Source organism: Lycium ferocissimum, chromosome 10 (genome assembly GCF_029784015.1).
Source record: "Lycium ferocissimum isolate CSIRO_LF1 chromosome 10, AGI_CSIRO_Lferr_CH_V1, whole genome shotgun sequence".
In the NCBI taxonomy this organism is placed as follows: domain Eukaryota; kingdom Viridiplantae; phylum Streptophyta; class Magnoliopsida; order Solanales; family Solanaceae; genus Lycium; species Lycium ferocissimum.
The window spans coordinates 60,414,538-60,434,026 of record NC_081351.1 but is presented as its reverse complement, the minus strand read 5'-3'; the positions used below and the strand labels follow the sequence as shown (position 1 = coordinate 60,434,026).

The 19,489-nt window shown below is 35.6% G+C and overlaps 1 protein-coding gene across 2 annotated transcripts; it reads right to left on the bottom strand.

The window, feature by feature from the left end:
• Positions 1-9,790: 9,790 nt before the first annotated feature.
• LOC132034447 (peroxidase 29) lies at positions 9,791-13,456 on the bottom strand. Of its 2 annotated transcripts, none has more exons than XM_059424802.1 (3): positions 13,138-13,456; positions 11,880-12,240; positions 9,791-10,469 (listed from the first exon to the last, which is right to left on the bottom strand). In XM_059424802.1, the coding sequence occupies exons 1-3, from the start codon at positions 13,360-13,362 to the stop codon at positions 10,075-10,077; spliced, it is 981 nt and encodes a 326-aa protein (XP_059280785.1). In that variant the 5' UTR covers positions 13,363-13,456; the 3' UTR covers positions 9,791-10,074. The 2 variants fall into 2 exon arrangements, with proteins under 2 accessions (XP_059280785.1, XP_059280784.1); XM_059424801.1 differs by having other exon boundaries at positions 13,132-13,447.
• Positions 13,457-19,489: the final 6,033 nt, after the last annotated feature.

The following is a 19,489-nucleotide window of genomic DNA, read 5'->3' as shown; positions in this document are numbered from 1 at the left end:
AAGAAATATATGTCGGGTTTTACGAACAAGAAACCACGAAGGTTTTCATTAAAAGAGTCCAAACGCAAAGAGTAACTGGACAGTACTTAATTTACATGTTGGTTAAAGCCAGTGAAGTTATGAAACTCGCCTTTCGACTCAAGAAAGTCGATTATTATAAGTAGGGAATCATGAAAATCCTTAAGGAAAGGCTTTGTGGGTCAAAGTTAGAACCCTCAGGTTTGAATTTATAAAGCCTTGAAGTATTAGCCGTTTTCCTTTTCCTCTAAGGAAGGGTACGAAGTATCCTTATTGTAAAAGAAAAGCATGTAAAGAAATTCCATGCAAAAGACAAGGCAATAGAAACAACAAAATGATTCATATTATAAAAACTATGGGCTCATTAGTGGCCCGGAGCAAAAACTTGCTAGCTCACGAAAGGAACCGATACGCTCGATTCCATGATCCACCCAAGTTGAGGGGAAAAATATATATCCATATGCTAAAATTAATTGTTCGAAAAGATACCGGTGCCTAAAACTACGAGGTTGAAGGAGTATCCCCGACCGCAGGAGGCTCTACGCCCTCGCTCCTGGAACTGCTTCCCTCAGTGGATTGAATGTTAGCCATCATAGATTCTGCAGCACCTTGATCAACATCAGCTTCCAGTAGGGCTGTGGAGAGATCCAGCTTGTTTCTTAGCGCATCCTTGAAGGTATCCCGACGAGACTCTAGAATGGCGAGGTCATGGATTAGGCTTTCTTTTTTTTTATCAATAATGCAACGGCGCGAAAGTTTTTTGCATCGATTTTGGAGCCAAACTCTAGAAGCTGCCGAACGAGCCAGCTGTCCTCGAATGGTCTCCAGCTCAGCCTCCATTGGGTGGACCCAGGACTGAAGGTTCTAGTGATTAAAGGTGAGGGACCGGAGAGATTCCTCTCACTTCTCCAAATTCTCTTTGACTTCATCATAGTTCAACCTCAAAGAATGTTTCAAGGACTCAGATTCTCGATGCCTCGACCGAAACATTTCCACTTCGACAAAAAGCTGACATTTTTTTTTAGTTCAGCAGATCATCTGTCGGTGTGGTGACAGCTCTCCCTGCCATGTCTATTGTGGTAATTATAGTTGTGTGATTGTGGAGGAGGTGATCGACAAGTTATGACAACAAAAATTTCATATCAGGATCGTGTTCTTGCTTAGGGTCGGAGCTTTCGCCACGATTGGTGAAGCGAGGTTGAGCCATCGGAGCCTCAGAAAATAACCCCTGTCCCTCCGAAGTGTGGGCATCTCAAGAGCCTCATCTCCATGGCTCGATGGATCCTCTTTCCCTGCTTCATCATCTTCAAAGTTCACCACGCTGCGGTTAGCTGCTGCTATTTCCCTCCAGGCCTCAATGAGCAGTTAGGGGGTTCTCACCCGGGACCCAATTCCTTCGGTGGGAATCTTGGCAAGTTGTATAGGACTACAGGCCCTACGTTTTCGGCTGCTCGAGGCCCAGGATGCAGCATGAATGATGTTCACGCGAAGGAATCCTCCAAGCGTACCGACCTTCTTGTAGGAATGCCTAATAAGTAACAGGAGAAAAAAAGGGAACTGTGAGTACGGAGAATCTAGATGAAAAACATACGAGGGCAGGATTAGATACCTTACCATGGCTTTTTCCTTTCCACCAGTCGGAGTTCAGACTCTTCGACGTCTAATGACATCAGGAGAAGCTCTCAGCAGGTCCATTACCTAATCAAACATTTCGAACACAAAATCGAGCTCCACGGGAGCGGTTGTGAGGATTGGCAAAATTATAAAAAATGAAGAATCAGATGTATGTATATATAGGAAAAGGATGGGGTGGAGGGGTCTAAAACAATAACAATGGAGTGTCGGGGCTTATGTGTGTTATTCCAAGCTTCCAAAAAAGGCTTCGGGGAGGCATGGTGAAGGAAATCGGTGCGGATCATGACGAACCGGTCACACCATGCACCAACCGCTATCGAAGTCATCCTCGGCACTGGTAATCAGTCCACGAGAACCTCAAGGGTATAGATGGATCAATCCTTCCCGGAACAATCGAGGAGAGTAGAGTTTCATCAGGTGGTCAATAGTGAAGGCCATTCCGGCGCGGTCGGCCAAATGCTAAACGCAGTAAATCATTCTTCATAATTGAAAAGCAGGTTGACCGAGGCAAACCTAGTACTAACGACAAAAGTTATGGGACATGAAGCGTGAATCCTATAGTAAAAAGATAAGTATGGGTCATGGTGAAGCCCTCAATGTGTTGTCATCCGCCCCTCTTTGCCCACCGGTAAAGCCACCACTTCGGCGCCCCAATTGCAATCCATGTAGACTTGCGAAAGATTTTCGCTGGTGATCAGAGAACTGATTTCGCCCACGATTCATGAAGATTATCCATTCGAAAATACACTTGGTATGCGTAGTCGAGAGGAAGGATGTCGGCAGCATGGGAACCTAATTCGATTTCTTAGGTGATTGAATGCACGGGGGCTTTCCCTTGCCTGTGCGAGGTTGTATCAGAATGCTCCTCTCCTTGTCCCTCAGAGGGGCGAGAGGGGGAAGAAGACATAAATGATGGATTAGGGGAAGCCATTGTTATAATAGGATTTTTTTTATGAAAGGAATAGGGTGCTTAATCTTTTCCCCAAAAGAATTGAGTGCGTAAAAGGTAAAAAATAACTTGGAGAAGAATATAAGTTATTGAGGGAATCTTATTCTTATATATGGAAGAAAAACATTTATGTTCATAAAATGAGGAGTCGTGTATCATTATTAAATGACAATCGGCGGCACCATCAGTGAAAGCATGCAGTAGCAACTCTGATAACTGTCACACCAAATAAAGGGATGGGATGTTTCATTTCCTGCCAAAACAAAACGGGTGTGAACCGTTCCCCTTCCCTATCACATCTGTTCGAGTCCCAAAAAAATGGGGGGACTATATGTATTGGGGAAAATTTGTAGAATACAACGGGATGTATGTCATGGTGATATGTGTCAGTAGGGATGAATCGGATCTAAGTTAGCACCGAGTGCCCCCGGAGGTATTCGAAGGCACCGAAAGCTCATCAGGATTCATGTCCCCCAGGGAATTCATGATATTAGAAGGCACTGGTTGAAGAGGCCAACGATCAACTGATACATGAAGACTTTGCGCTTCCCATGAGATATTAATAGTCATTATTGTCATCTTTACTTTCTATCATTACTATAACATTAATTTGTAAATTTAATGGGGGCATAAGGCATAATTCGTGGAATGTGTACCCCTGAGTCCAAGTATAAATAGGAGTTCTCATTTCGTTGTAACATCAATCTAAGAAATACATACAATAAACACTTGATATTATACTATTTCTAGTTTCTTGTTTCAATTCAGCTTATAGATATGTCTAGTTAGGATTTAATTATCAAGTCCATATTGGAATAGATTTTTCCAGTCCTAGTCTATTTTGATTTCTAGTATTATAAATAGAGGTGCCCCGTAACATATTTTCATTGTAGTGAGATTCAAGAGTTTTGAGTTTTCAAGTAAAGTCTTCTACCTTCTCTCTCTAGTTTAATAAATTTTTTCTATATAGCCATTGTTAAGTCTTTTACTTGTCCTTATATTATTCCTTTGAGTATTTTTATTTCATTCAAATTGGTACCAGAGCCTGTGTGAGATCCGACCAAAGCCTTGTGTGAGATCTGACACTTATAAAAGAATATGGATATTCTATATTTATCAAATTGTCCCATTTTTGTGTTTGATGGTAAAATAATTTTGAGAATTGGTATCAACAAATGAAGAATTTCTTCAATGTTGTTGGACTATGGTTCATTATTGATACAGGGTTCGTGGAAACCCCAAACGGCACAACATTGACCGGTGAAGTAGTTAAAGAATTGGAGAGAAATAAACAATTGGATTATAAGTCACGTTTCTACCTTGACAGCGAGGTCGAATTGCATGTATACAATAAATTTTGACATGCAAAGTTAGCAAAGGAGGCTTGAAAAAATTTGGTGAATTCACATCGAGGTTCCGAAGACTTAAGGAAAGTCAAATTGCAAAAGCTTAGAAGACAGTACGAGTTGGCCCAAACGAAACCAACAGTGTCTGTCAAAGAATTCTTTACAAGAGTTATTGATATTGTCAACGATATGACAACAAATGGAGAAGCATTAGACCAAGTTAAAGTTGCTGAAAAAATATTGCGGTCCTTGAGTATAAAATTTTCACACTAAGAAGACGGTTCTTAAGGCCACCAAAGATCTTAGGACTTTGACACTTGGTGATTTAGAAGGTGAATTAGTGACGTATGAGATGTCCCTGAACAACAAACAACTGAAACAATTGATGAGGCGTTGCAAGAAAAGGTGGATCAACCTAAAGAAAAGAAGAAACATCACATCTGGCTGAAACAAATCCAAGAGGTCACAATTTTAGAGGTAGAGGAGGTGGTGGTAGAGGCGATTATCGAGCCCGTGGTAGAGGTAATTTTTCCTATCAATAGAGAAATGATAATAATTTCAGGAGGGAACAACAGAGTAATCAAAATTTTCAAAGACATGATAAATCAAATGTTCAGTGTTATAGGATGTGTTTGGTATGATGGGAAATGTTTTCCTAGAAAATGATTTCTTGGAAAACAAGTGATTTTCCTACTTATTTTCTTGTGTTTGGTTGGATATGGAAAATAATTTCTGGTGTTTGGTTTGACGAAAAAACCAATCCAAACCCCCTAACCACACGCACCTCCAACCCCCCAGCTCACTACCTCTCACCTCCTTCCCCCCCCCCCCATATTCCAGCCTTCCCTACTACCCCACCCCGCATTTCGATATAGATGATACTTTCACAAAGTGGCTATTTTTATAAGATAACCAAATATGTGCATACCTTTGCAAGTGGCCTTTTTCTAAGACAACAAAAAAAAATGACTACTTTGCACTTTGAAAGGCAACCGAAAAAAGTGACTATGTTTGTTGCACTTTGAAAGACAACCCAAAAAAGTGACTATGTTTGTAAACTAGCCATTTTTTTAAAAATGACACAAAAAATGGCTATTTTTGTAAATTGGTCATCTTTTGAAGTGACATAAAGATAGATATTTTTGCAAAAATGTATTTCTTGCAAAATGACAGAAAATGCAAATGTATAACATTGCAACTTTTTGTCATTTTTAAAAAATGGCCACTTTATGAAATTAGCCATTTTTGTGTCACTCTTTAAAAATGGCTACTTTACAAAAGTGGCCGCTATCTTAGAAAGGGCACATTGCAAAAATGGTTATTTTAATACTTTCGCAAAGAGGCTATTTTAAAAAATGGTTACTTTTGCAAAGTAGTTAGTTTTTAAAAGTAACTACTTTCAAAAAATGACTATTTATGAAAATTGGCCAAAAAATGACTATTTATGAAAATTGGTTACTTTCAAAAAGTGACTATTTTTAACAAGTATCTACTTCACGAAATGACTATTTTCTAAAAGTGACTATTTTCTAAAGTGACTACTTTTGCAAAATGACTATCTTTGAAAAATAGCTACTTTTCACAAGTAATATTTTTAAAAAGTGGTTACTTTTGTAAAGCGATTACTTTTGTGAAGTTGCTATTTTTGAAAGTTACTACTATCACAAAGTGCCTAGTTTTGCAAAGTTGAGAGATAGGGGCTGGTATTAGGTAGGTGAGAGGTAGGGGTTGGGGCTAGGTGGTGATAGGAGTAGGGGTGGGTAGGTGGTTAATTATAGGGGTGGAGAGGGAGGTAGTGGGGGTGTAGGGGTGGTTAGGTGGTGGGGTGGGGGTATTTTGGGTGGTGTAGTGGGAGTGGGGGTTCGGGGGTGGCGAGGCGTGGGAAGGTCGAGGGATAAGGGTTGGAGGTGTTGGATGAGTGGGGAGGAGACAATGAACTTGAAATGTCACTTGTGGAACTTGTTTTCCATACTTCCATTAAGGAAGTCATTTTCTTCATTTTCAAGGAACTTGTTTCCTTAGAGAAAATATTTTTCAAAACATTTTGACCAACCAAACATGGAAAAATTGGAAAACCATACCAAACACACTTATAATTGCAGAAAATATGGACATTATCAGCGTGATTATTGGTACAATGAATCTAAAAATAGTAAAGAACATGTAAAGATGGCTGAAAATTATGGAGATAAACAAGAGACATTATTGTTTTCTAGCTCAGCGATCGAAGAAAATAAAGGGAATGAATGGTTTATTGATTCTGATTGTAGCAATCATGTCTGGAAATAATAAGAAATTATTTGTTGATCTGGATGAATCATTTAAAGCTATAGTAAGACTTGGCAATAATGCAAAGGTGCCTGCTGTTGGAAGAGGAAAATTCTAATTAATTCAAAAAATGGATCTACCCATTTTATATCTGATGTATATTCTGTTTCGAGTCTTCATCACAATTTATTAAGTTTGCGGCAACTAGCGTTAAAAAAGGTTTTGCGATTTAAGTAAGGAATGGGAACTATCAGTGATGATAAAATAGACCTAAATGCAAGAATAAAGATGAATAATAGTCGTTTATGGCCTCTTTATTCCCTTACTTTAGTTCTGTGAATTGTGATGATACTTGGTTGTGGTATCTACGCTTTGGGCATCTGAATTTTGGGAGTTTGAATTTTCTTGCAAGAAAGAATTTGGTTGATGGTTTGCCTTCTATTGATTTTCCTAACAGAAAGTGTGAGTCATGTATTTTGCGAAAGAAGTACAGAGAACCTTTTCAAAAAGGCAAAGCTTGGAGGGCTAATGCACCATTGGAGTTAATCCACTCAGACTTGTGCTCAGTTGAAGTTCCATCTAATGGAGGTAGTAAGTATTTTATTACTTTCATTGATCATTTTAGCCGAAAGACTTGGGTATATTTTTTGAAAAATAAATTTGATGCATGTGAAATTTTTAAGAGCTTCAAGGCTTATGTAGAGAAGCAAAGTGGATATTTTATTAAGACATTGAGAAGTGATAGGGGAACTGAGTTTCTTGTGTGTGATAATTTAAAGAAGTATGGTATTACGCATCAATTGATAGCTAGATATACTCCTCAACAAAATGGTGTAGCTGAAAGGAAAAATAGAACAGTGATGGATATGGTGAGATCTATGATGCGTTCCAAAAATATTCCAAAAGATTTTTTGGGCATAAGCTATTTCCTGTGCAATTTATGATCTACGTAGGTGTCTTACTCGATCTAATTGTGGAAAAACTCCACAAGAAGTTTGGACAGGTAAGAGACCAAGTATTTCTTATCTAAAAGTATTTGGTTGGCTTGCTTATGCTCATGTTCCTGTTTTTTTTTTTTTTAGAAAGAAATTGGATGATAAGGCAGAAAAGTGTATTTTTATTGGCTACAGTCATGAGAAAAGAGTTACAAATTATTTAATCCAGATATAGAAAAAATAATTATTAGCAGAGATGTTACCTTTGATGAGCAGAGTGCCTGCGATTGGTCAAAGAAGGATCCTAAACCTTCCACGTCTCAACTAATAATTCCAGTCATAGAGGAAGGAAGTTCTAGCAGACATCAAGAGGAACAAATAGTACAACCTGTTCAAATAGAGACATCCAATCGCCCTCAAAGACATCACCATTTACCAGCCCGTTTGCGAGATTATGTTGTTGGTAATGATAATGATTTATCTGATGAAGATATTGAGAATTTTGCTCAATTTGCAAACTGTGATCCAGTTACTTTTAAGGAAGCTGCGAAAGATGATTGTTGCATACATGCAATGAATGAAGAAATTCACGCTATTGAGAAAAATAACACATGGGAATTGACTACTTTACCACCTTCGAAAAGGCCAATTGGAGTCAAGCGGGTATACAAGACCAAATACAAACCAACTGGAAAAGTTGATTGCTTTAAGGCAAGATTAGTTTTTAAAGGATACAAGCAGAAAAGAGGTATTGATTATTTTGAGGTATTTGCACCTATTGCAAGACTTGATACAATTCGTATGATTATTTCTCTTGCTGCCAATAATTGTTGAAAATTTTATAAAATGAATATGAAATCAGCTTTCTTGAATGGTGTTCTTGAGAAAGAAGTGTATGTTGAGCAACCTGCAGGGTATGTCAAAAAAGGTCAAGAAAATAAAGTTTACAAGTTGAAGAAGGCGTTATATGGGCTGAAACAAGCTCCTAGAGCTTTATATACTCGTATTGATTCTTATTTTATTGGACATGGTTTTCATAGATGTCCCTGTGAGCATACACTATATGTCAAATTCAATTCTGGTGGAGACACTCTCATTGTGTGTTTATATGTGGATGACTTAATATTTACTGGCAATAATCCCAAACTAATTTCTGAATTTAGAGAGGCCATGATTAGCCAGTTTGAGATGACTAATTTGGGATTAATGTCTTATTTTCTCGGCATTGAAGTTTCTCAATTTGAAGATGAAATTTTTATCTCTGGGAAAAAATATGCTAGTGATATTTTGAAGAGATTTAATATGGACAAAGCCAAGCCAATTTTGACCCCTGTTGAAGAAAAATTGAAGTAGACTAAAAATGGAACTGGTTATTTTGTTAATGCTACATATTTTAAAAAATTGGTAGGGAGTCTAAAGTACTTGACTTCTACAAGACCTGACATTACTTATGGAGTTGGATTAATTAGCAAATTTATAGAGTTGCCTCGTCAATCACACTTGCAAGCAGTTAAGAGAATTTTGAGATATGTTTAAGGTACGCACTCTGATGACATTTTTTATTCAAAGACTAATGATAGTAGTCTTGTTGGATTTATAGACAGTGATTGGGCTGGTGATATAATGCAAAGAAAAAGTACTTCTGGACATGCATTTTATTTGGGGTTTGATATATTTTCTTGGTCTTCAAAAAAGCAACAAGTTGTTGCTTTGTCAACTGCTGAAGCAAAGTACAAGGCCGCAACAAGTAGTGCTAACACAAGCATTATGGTTAAGAAGGACGCTTGGATTTCTTCAACACAAGCAAGATAGTCCTACAAAAATATTTAGTGATATCAAGTCTGCGACCGAGTTAATAAAGAATCCAGTTTTTCATGACCGCAACAAACACATTGACATTAAATATCACTTCATTCGTGAGTTGGTTCAAGATAAAGAGATAGTTATTGATTATTGCAAGACGAAGAACAAGTTCATTGATGTTTTCACAAAGCCACTAAAACCAAAGTTGTTCATAAAGTTGAAGAAGATGGGAATGGTCAAGTTTGAAGATCTTGGTTTAAGGGAGCCTATGTAGGAAATAAACCAAGAGTAGGAAACCTAATTTTTTAGGATTTAGTTTATTTAATTCATCTCTGGTTAGGATTTATTTATCAAATCCATATTGGAATAGGTTTTTCCGGTCCTAATCTATTTTGGTTTTCTAGTACTATAAATAGAGGTGCTATGTGACATATTTTCATTATAGTGAGATTCCAGAGTTTTGAGTTATTAAGTAAAGCCTCTTACTTTCTCTCTCCAGTTTGATAAATTTTTTCTATATAGCCATTATTGAGTCTTTTAGTCAGTATTTTTATTTCCTTAATTTTATTTTAGTTTTGCAGCTACTATGACTATCCTTTTCATACATGGAGTCACGTTACATCAATTTCTGTGTTAATTTCAACGTATGTCCAACAGGGTTCTTAAAGCATACGACAATGAGAAAAAGGGCACGATGGTTGTTCTTTCATCTCCATTATTTGCCAGACAGAACGAAGTTGTTCTAGCCAATAATGTTTTCTCATCCTTTTAAGCTTTCCTGTTCAAGCACAAAATTCATCTTAACAAACATGTTTCCCCAAAGTGAGGATGCTTGATAAATCAAAATGGCCTTAAATAACTTTTCTAAGAGACAATACAAATACTTTATTCTTTCCATCAAACTACAAGCCATCTATAAATTATTCTATGCAACTAGTATAGATGCGGGCTTCAGCTACTAACTTATTCTCTTTAAGAAATACATAATCCTAAAAAATTTATTTCACTGGCCAAAATAGTGTTATGTTGCTCGAATCCTCGAAAAGTAATACATATTTGGAGGATCACGCAACATAGAAACAGCGTAATGCCGCACCATGTAGACCAAATCAATAGTTTCTCAATTCAATGCATTACAGCTTCTTCTGATAATGCCTTGAGAACCAGTGAGAACCCCAGAAGTAGAAAGCTTGACAAAAGCAGACGAGAAAGCCTGAAAGAACGCGTCTTGATCAGCTGCAAAGCGTTGTACAAAGGGAACAGTACGAGGATCGAAAGGGATTTCAGCATCAATCGTCAAAACTCCCCGGCCATTAATGGTATTGATGAAGTAGTGGTTGTCAAATGTAAGTGTTGTAGGTTCATTAAGCACAACGCTAATGTTTGAGGTTAAAGAACCTTGTGGACAGCGCAACTTTAGGTACATCTCAAACGCTCTTCCGTGTTCACTTTTTGGGTCATCATATAGCCTGCTTTCAATGTTGAAGCAGTGTGTTACTCCTAGTGTGTGAGCCCCTGCATTAAGATTAATTAGTTCTCAAGTACATGAAATTTGTAAGGTTGATAGGTTTAGTACTCCCTCCGTCCCAATTTATACATATAGTTTGACTAGACACGTATTTTAAGAAAGAAAGGAAGACTTTTGAAACTTGTGATCTAAAACAAGTCATACATATTTGTGTACCGTAAAATCATTTCACTAAGGGTAAAAGGGAAACTTTTAAGTTAAATTATTTCTAAATATACAAAAGTATCATTATTTTTTAGACAGACTAAAAAAGAAAGTGTATCACATAAATTGGGACAGAGTGAGTACCATATTAAACTTGTGTGAATGGTCATCTAAAAACTTAAACTTTAAAGAGATTTGACATTTTTACTTATTTATTTTGATGCTTGTATCGGAACATAATTCATACGCCTATTTTAGTATATATTTTTTTAGAATCAACTGAACCAGTTACTTGTTTATAAGCTAATCTATGTTTTGAAAATAAAACGTGATGATACAGAAATAATTTGAACAATACATAGTTGCAATGTTGTCCCACTTCTAATTTCTAAATTATATGAGAAATAGTAACTTCTAATTCAAATTTTTTTCTACTCCACGGAGAAAGGGAACTGTGAGAATTGAATCGTCTATTGCGTGTAAGATTCCCATAGGTACTCTTAGAATATACAGTTTAATCGTATAACATTATTTAATTAGTTAAATTTGATTTGTTAGAAACTAAAATTTCAAATCCTAGAGAAGGGCGACTAACCAAAATAGTTCGACACCAAGAATTGAGAAATATATGTTTAAAATTTCAGAAATTGGGAAAACGAGAAGTACGTACAAGTTTCTATACGCCACTATGGTAAATCTTATACCAATTTTATACTCCTTCCGTCCCAATTTATGTGTTTTAATTTTATCGACATAAGCTTTAATAAATAAAGGAAAGATTTTTTAATCTTTGGTCTTAAATTAAAGATGCGTGTGGGCCTTTAATTAAATCTTGTGATCTTAAACTTGTCAGGTAAAATTTTGAAATTAGAAAACTTAATAAATATAGAAAGAGACACTCTTTTTGGGGCATCCCAAATAAGAAAGTAAGACATTTAAAATGAGACGGAGGAGTATGTCAACTCAATTGTATAAAATGTATAGTTGGGGGTTATATTGTTCTTTTCCTATGGGTGGTTAATATTCGGTTAGTTGGTTTAAGGGGTTAGCCACAATGATTAGCTGGTTGTTAGAAGAGTCAAATACTCGATTCACTCATTCTTTTTTGTTGTCAATCTCAATAATACCATCTCTTTCTTTCTCTCAAATCTGTTCAATTCCTTAGGATTGCATAGTTGAGTTCTTCATTAAGTTCGTTACATCCAAATTAGAAGGTAGTAGTAATTAAGATGAAAATCTTACAACATACGTACCAATGATGGCAACAGATTCTTCAAGGGAAAGTCCTTTTTGTTCGAAAAGACGAAGCATGTCATCGACTCCCACATTTGAAGGAGGAAGTGAGGAATCTGCTAAGGCTGAATTTGTTGGATTTGAAGAATCTCTGCGACCCAAAGGAACATCTATTCTCGGACCACCAGAACTGAAAACAGCTTCACGTGCTGCCAAAATTAGAATGTCAGCACATGATACTCGCTGTGGACATTGTACTTCCACCACAGACTTAAGCAAATTCACTGCTTCTCTCTTTCTTATTCCCATGTTTCTGCTTGATCTAATCTCTGATTTGTAATTATTACTCTCTGAATCCACCAGAATGGAAGCATCACACCCCTGCCAATATTCCCAAAAGTTTTTGCTGAAATCGGTGATATTGATTATTGAAATAAGGTTTAAGTTATATATATCCTGATAGTGTTGTTTCTTATACAATTAGTACAATTTATCTGTTGTAACGGGTTATTTACCGTGACTTAATCTCCCAGCATGATGCGTATCTAGGATAATTTAATATGTAGTGGCACTGAATTTGTTTGACTTGGGTCATACATATAACTGGAAAAACATTTAAAAATTATGTACATAATAAACTAAATATGCTTTGTTAAATGAATTTTGGGCCTAATTCAATCCTAAAAGTCAGCTCAAAGGGAGGAAAATTGTCAAGCCATATAAGAAGTCCAAGAATCTTATTCATCTCTAATGTGGGACTTTCATCTTCATCATGCTTAAATTGAACTTACGAAATCGAAATTCTATGTCCAACTTAGGATCCATAGAAAGACCTAGTCTTTAATTTACCACTTTAACGTGCTTTAAATAGTTGATCATTAAGAACAACAAAAACTCACATTAAGTAGTCTCGATTGATAAGGCAGACGAAAACTGTCTCGTGATTTTGTAAATTCCAAAAATGAAGGTGGCAAGCACAAATGAAACTAACTAGCCATTACAAATGAAACTAGCTAGCCATTCTTTTTCAAAGTAACTAAAATAATTTTTCCAAAATTCCTTTTCAGTTTCTCAAAATATCGAAAAAAAACCAACGTTTAAAAATAAACAAATGTCATTAAGGATGTCTTTAATTTGGTTTATTCAAAAAAGAAATGAAAAACCACCCCATATGTATTATTCAAATTTTGCAAAAAACTGAAAAGCTTTTCTGTAATAGTGTTAGGTTAATTAACCAATTAAATTTTAGAAGAAATAAAAGTGTAATGAAACCTGAACTTGACAGTCATGAAACATGAGCCTTAAAAGAGCAGCAGGAGTAGTGGGATCAGTGAGAGACATAGATTGAACACCGCTCCTAACAATGCCTTCCAATTGTGGACAAACTTTATCATAGAAACCATAAGAGAGCCCTTCACTTCCTTCAACTTGGTCATTACTGCAAATATAGGCCAAAACTAGTACTAGTGCTCCTACTACTTTTATCATATGCATTCTAGACATACTTTTTTTTTTTTCTCAGTTGGTCCTTTCAAGAGAGGTATGAAATTGTTTGTGCATATATTTATTAAAAAGATGCAGCTATATATGTCATCTTCATATTCTGGAAGTACGTACAAGCAGGAAGTGGGGATATTCATAAATGCGCACTGTGGGAACAACTTATCTTCGAGTCATATGACTCTCACTTCTTTTTTTCATCTCTTCACAAAGTAGTTTGAATTTATTAATACAGATATAACTTGAGCTAATAACAGCCACATCCATTGTCTTCAACAATCAACATATATCTGCCAACTGCAATTATTTTCCTTTTCTATTTAGCTCATAATTGACACAGAATGTAATTCAACCATTTTACAGAAACAACATCCTCATAGACTTTATAAATGTCAAAGATAACAAGGAGCGAAAGAGAGAGAAGAGAAGAAGAAGGTTTCATATAACAGCTCAAATTAAAGTGTATTAACTGTTCATGATAAACTAAATGAGTATTACTCCCTCCATTCACTTTTACTTGTCCACTTTGGACTTTTTACGCTGTTTAACAAAATAATAAATGAAGCGCAATTTGCCAATTTACCCATATTAATTGGTGCATATTTTTATTGGATTTGAAAAAATGATTTGAAGTGAGTATTTAATACTATGGGTAAAACAGGAAGAAAAAAGTTGTCTTATCTTGATATGCAAAAAATGATAAGTGAAAATGAAAATTTATTTTTGAAATAGTGGACAAGTAAAAGTGAACAGAGGGAACATTTTATGAAAGATATTATCTTATGTAGGTTAAAAATACTGAAGTTGCAAAGTTGTTAGTAATCTCATACATAACCTTTTCAGGTCTCTAGGCTAAATGTCCACTTTGAGTCTCCAAGTGGTGAAATACCTACTAAATCTTGAAATATTGTGAAATAGCCATTTTTTTGTAACATCAACAAAAGAAGTTTAAAAGTTGTCAATTCTAGCATCAAAGTCTTGAAAAATACAAAATAATTCTCATCTCCTAAGTCTTGAAAAAGCTCAAATTAGAAATTTCTTCCCTCCGAAAGCTCCAAACCTCACATTTTCCTCTCCTTTTAGATCCTTTTTCCGACGAAAAATCCAAGCTTTTCATCGTAAAACCACTCCCCAATGACGGAAAAAGCTTCTCCACTTGTTTAGCCAAAATTATTCCTAGCCCTCAACCATTGTTATCCAATTCAGCCATTGTTATCTCCAATTAATTTCTCCATTCCAGTAAAAGCTCAACCACTTCACCAACGATTATAGACTATCCTCCGTGTTGATGCTGAACTATGAGCAAGCATATCATAAATTGGCCTGTACCAATTGTCAACAGATATGTTTTCTACTCAACTAAATCATTTACCAATAATCGACCATTAGTTATATCTAGGCTAGACTAATATTTGGCTAAAAAACAATTAATTAATTAATTGAATTAATAAGGGACTTAACACTATCTATTTAAGCATGAAGCTCATCCGTTATTATATCATATGTGAGCCCCCATCAATTGGCCACATGATCTAATGTGTTTGAGAACAAGTAATGGTCCTCAAAGCATACCATTTTGGCTTAAAAAAAGCAATAAATTAATTAACTAAATTATAATAAGGGACTTAACACTATGTAAACATGAAACTAATATTTGATTATATCATATATGAGAGTCCCTATCAATTGGACACATGATCTAATGAGTTTGAGAACAAGTAATGGTTCTCAAAGCACTACCATTTGGCTAAAAAAGAAATTAATTAATTAAACTATAATAAGGGACTTAACACTATTTAAAATGAAAATAATACTGTCTTCTATCATACGAGAACCCCACACTACAAGAAAGTATAGAAATGGCAACAAAAAATTTAATATTTGGCAACAACTTAGTTTTATTGTTGGCAAATGAACTTTTTTATTGCTAAAGAATTTAATTTTGTTGCCATAGATTATTTTACAAAAAAAAGACTTTTGGCAACAAAAAAAAACAAAAAAAAAGTTGTTGCACGTTGTTTTTCAATAACAGCCGTTGGGAAAAGTCTATGCAACAAAACAAAAATTGTTGTTAAAAGTACTTTTTACAACAATAATCAATCTATGACAACAAAAAAAAAATTGTTGTCAAATATATTTTTTCTTGTAATGCCATTTATTTTAAACATATGTTGTAATGAGTTTGAGAACAAGTAATGGTCCTAAAGGCAATATTATTTGGCTAACAAAGAAATAAATAAATTATATAAGGGCTTAACAAATTATTTAAACATGAAAATAATACTTTATTATACCATATGATCAAGAGCCCTCATCAATTGGTCACATGATACAAAGAGTTTGAGAAAAAGTAATGGTTCTCGTAGCACATGATCCAATGAGTTTGAGAACAAGTAATGGTTCTCAAAGCACATTCTTGTTCTAAGGTGGTGCTCTGAGGACCATTGCTTATATGATAATCACAAGTAATTGATCAGATATTATTATGTTAAGAATTACTAATTTGTGAGACATTATTATGTGAGGAATCATCAATTGGTGCGTGATCCAATGAGTTTAAGAACGAATAATGGTTATCAAAGCACAACCTTGTCCTAATAAGGAAGTGCTTTGTTCAACTATTACTTGTTCTCAAACTCATTGGATCATGTCACTAATTGATTGAGACTCTCATATGATAAGTATAATTATCATGTTTAAATAGTGTTAATTTTTTTAATATAATATTAACTAATTTGTTGCTTATTTAGCCAAGGAGTAGTGTATATGTACCAAGTGATCGATTATTGATAAATGATGTAATTAAGTAGAAGCATATATGTTGATAGTTGATATGGGCTGGTTTATGATATATTTATCTGTAGTCCATTAGACTTGTGCAAATTGGGGTTTAAGGTTTGGAGTTTAGGATCATCTTTATTTATTTTGGGTTATTATAGATCATGAAATTAACTAATATCCACTGCCAGCGAATGGTTCTTTTACACTGTCAGAGAATTTTAAGGCTTACAATGGGTAATATTCTTAATTAGTTTCAACTTTTAATATTTAAATATAAAATAAAAATAGTAGTATAAGGCAAGTTGGACTCTAAATTTATTCAACCGTGTTTATTTACGAGCATGACATGGCTTACCAAAAAATAGGAAGGATCCGTGCCATTGAAACAAATCACCGGCATACACCATAGAAGTAATTCAATTTTTTGGTAGGAATATAATCCAGGCATAGTTTTGCACAAATTTTTTGTTCAACATATCTTTTCCCAATTTTTCTCATAATCATTGTGACAGACAGTTTAAACTCAAGTTTTGAGCTTTAAAGTTCCAGATCAAGCAGCAATCCTCATGGTTGTTAACAATGATTTCTGTTTGTTCTTTTTCGTTTATTATTATGGGAAAGTTTAACCATCTTAGTCGCCTAATCAAGTTCGACGCTTTTGGTAATTGATTCTCCCATAAGTTAAATAATGTAGTAATCTTCTACCAAAAAAGAAAAAAGTATCTTAGCCGCGGAAAAATAGGCACACCAGTCCTGCAATTCAGAGTTGATATTTTGACATTGATTGATAGAAGAAGATCTAAAGTCATCATAGAAGAGGAGTCTAGGGGAGATAAATAAGGAAAGAAAGAGGATGAAGGAGTACATCTGCATAGCGAGAGAGAGGAAATAAAGTAACAGATGAAAAGAAAAATAAGATATAAACAGGCAATAGCAGGTTAAAAATTTCTGACCGTGTAAACTAACCATCCACGCAGTGTATCATTAGGTAAATCTCACGAGGAAACGTTTAAAAGGTCAGAACAGGATTTTGCATCGACCTGCACTTTGATGTTACAGGTTGCTGGGTGATTTTAATTAACCTTCCTAGGACCAGTCCCATGTTGCCATATTTACTCCCTGGTTGGTGGTTAGTTGCATATAATTGTAACATGTCAATTTCCCATAAATTCACTGGAAAAAAAAATCCCATAAATTGTCTTCTTTGTTGTAAAATCATTCTAAAGACGACAACAACAACAACAACAACAACAACAACAACAACCCAAAATAAATCCCACAACGTTGAGGGCTCTGTGGAGGTAGAGAAATGCACGAGACTCGACTCCTACCAAGGTACGGACAAGCTGTTTCCAAAGACCTCGTTCAATAGAAAGCATAAAAGCATAACAAGATAAGGCCAAGAGATTCAAAGCGATATGGAAATGCAAATAACTAAAGCGACTAAGCCATGATTACGGTTGTAAAGGGAGCGTAGCTATCACGAGATAAAATAAGATAATCAAAGTTATTGGTAACAAATAGTAGTTATAAACCAAAGCACAAATGTGACTACTAATATGAAAGGATAAACGTTACTATCTACTAGCCTTCTACCCTAATCCGAGTCCTCCATACCCTCCTATCTAAGGTCATGTCCCTCGGTAAGTACATGAATCGCTCTATATCCCGTCTAATCACCTCTCCCCAATACTTCTTCGCCTACCCCTACCCTCTCGAAACCATCCATGGCCAACCTCTCACACCTCCGCATCGGCATCCGTGTCTCTTCTTCACATGTCCAAACCATCTCGCCCGTTTCCCGCATTTTGTCTTCCACCGAGGCCACTCCCACCTTGTCCCGAATAGCCTCATTCCTAATCCGTCACTCTTGGTGTGCCCACACATCCATCTCAACATTCTCATCTCGGCAACTTTCATCTTTTGAACGTGAGAGATTTAATCGGCCAACACTCCGCCCCATACAACATGGTCGGTCTAACCACCACTTTGTAGAACTTGCCCTTAAGTTGTGGTGGCACTTTCTTATCACATAGCACTCCGGAAGCGAGCCTCCATTTCATCCATCCTGCCCTAATACGATGTGTGACATCATCGTCAATCTCCCCATTGTAAAGAGTTAGTACAATATATCAAAAGATGAAGCAAGAACAATAAAGAGATAGAGAGACAAGAGATGAGAGCTTTCTTATTCATCCCAATATGTTTTAAGTGTTGTTCAAGTATGTACAATATGAATCCCTATGCCTCTATTTATAGTGGTGCATAAAGGCATATAAAAGGGTAGATATAAATATGACATTCAACATATGAGAATGTGGGGAAGATCATGGGTGAAGTGGGAGACATTACATTAAACCTTTGAGATCATGAAGGAAATGGGAATTTATTTCTAGAGTGGTGGACATCCACACTTATTATTTCATAACACTCCCCCTTGGATGTCCATGTCTTAATAGATGATGTGTCTCGTTAAAACCTTACTAGGAAAAACCGGTGGGAAAAAAATTCTAATGAAGGAAAAAGAGTACACATATCTCGTAATACGCATTGCTACCGCCTCATTAATAACCTTGCCAGGAAAACCCGGTGGGACAAAACCTCAGCTAAGGGAAAAAGAGTACAACGCGTATTATACTCCCCCTGATAAAAGTATCACTTAATTCTTGGAGACAACACATCCAAATCTTGTATATCAACTTCTCAAATGTTGAGGTTAGCAATGCTTTACTGAACATGTCCGTCAACTTATCAATCGAGCGTATTTGTTGAAAATCTATTTCACCTTTCTGTTGAAGATCATGTCTGGAAAAGAACTTTGAGGAATGTGTTGTATTTTGTCTCCTTTGTTATATCCTTCTTTCAATTGAGCTATGCAAGCTTCGTGCAATATTGTTGAAATCTTCATTTCCAAATAAACATCATATTATTGCAAAATGTGTTGAATTATTGATCTCTATTGGACATGTATTCGAATTGCTTTGTATAAGTATCAACAATTGACCGCCATGTCGAACGTCATAGTGTGAGTATCCTCACATGCAAATCAAGACTTGCTTGAAGACCAAACTTCATGTAATAATACAAATAATGCCCCGCATTTACATAACCAACAAAACCTTGATAATAATTGTTAGGACAAACAAATCTATATTAATAATTTCTTTTGCAGTATGCAATACAATATACTCATCATTATCATTAGGTGAAAATGATGTTTATTTATATTTAGCGACATCACAACCATTGGGGTACTCAATGGAATCGCTTTAACCTATATAAAGATTTGTGAAGCTTTATTTTCCTAAACCTTAAATGCTTCAAACCAATTTAAATCCCTACGGATTTT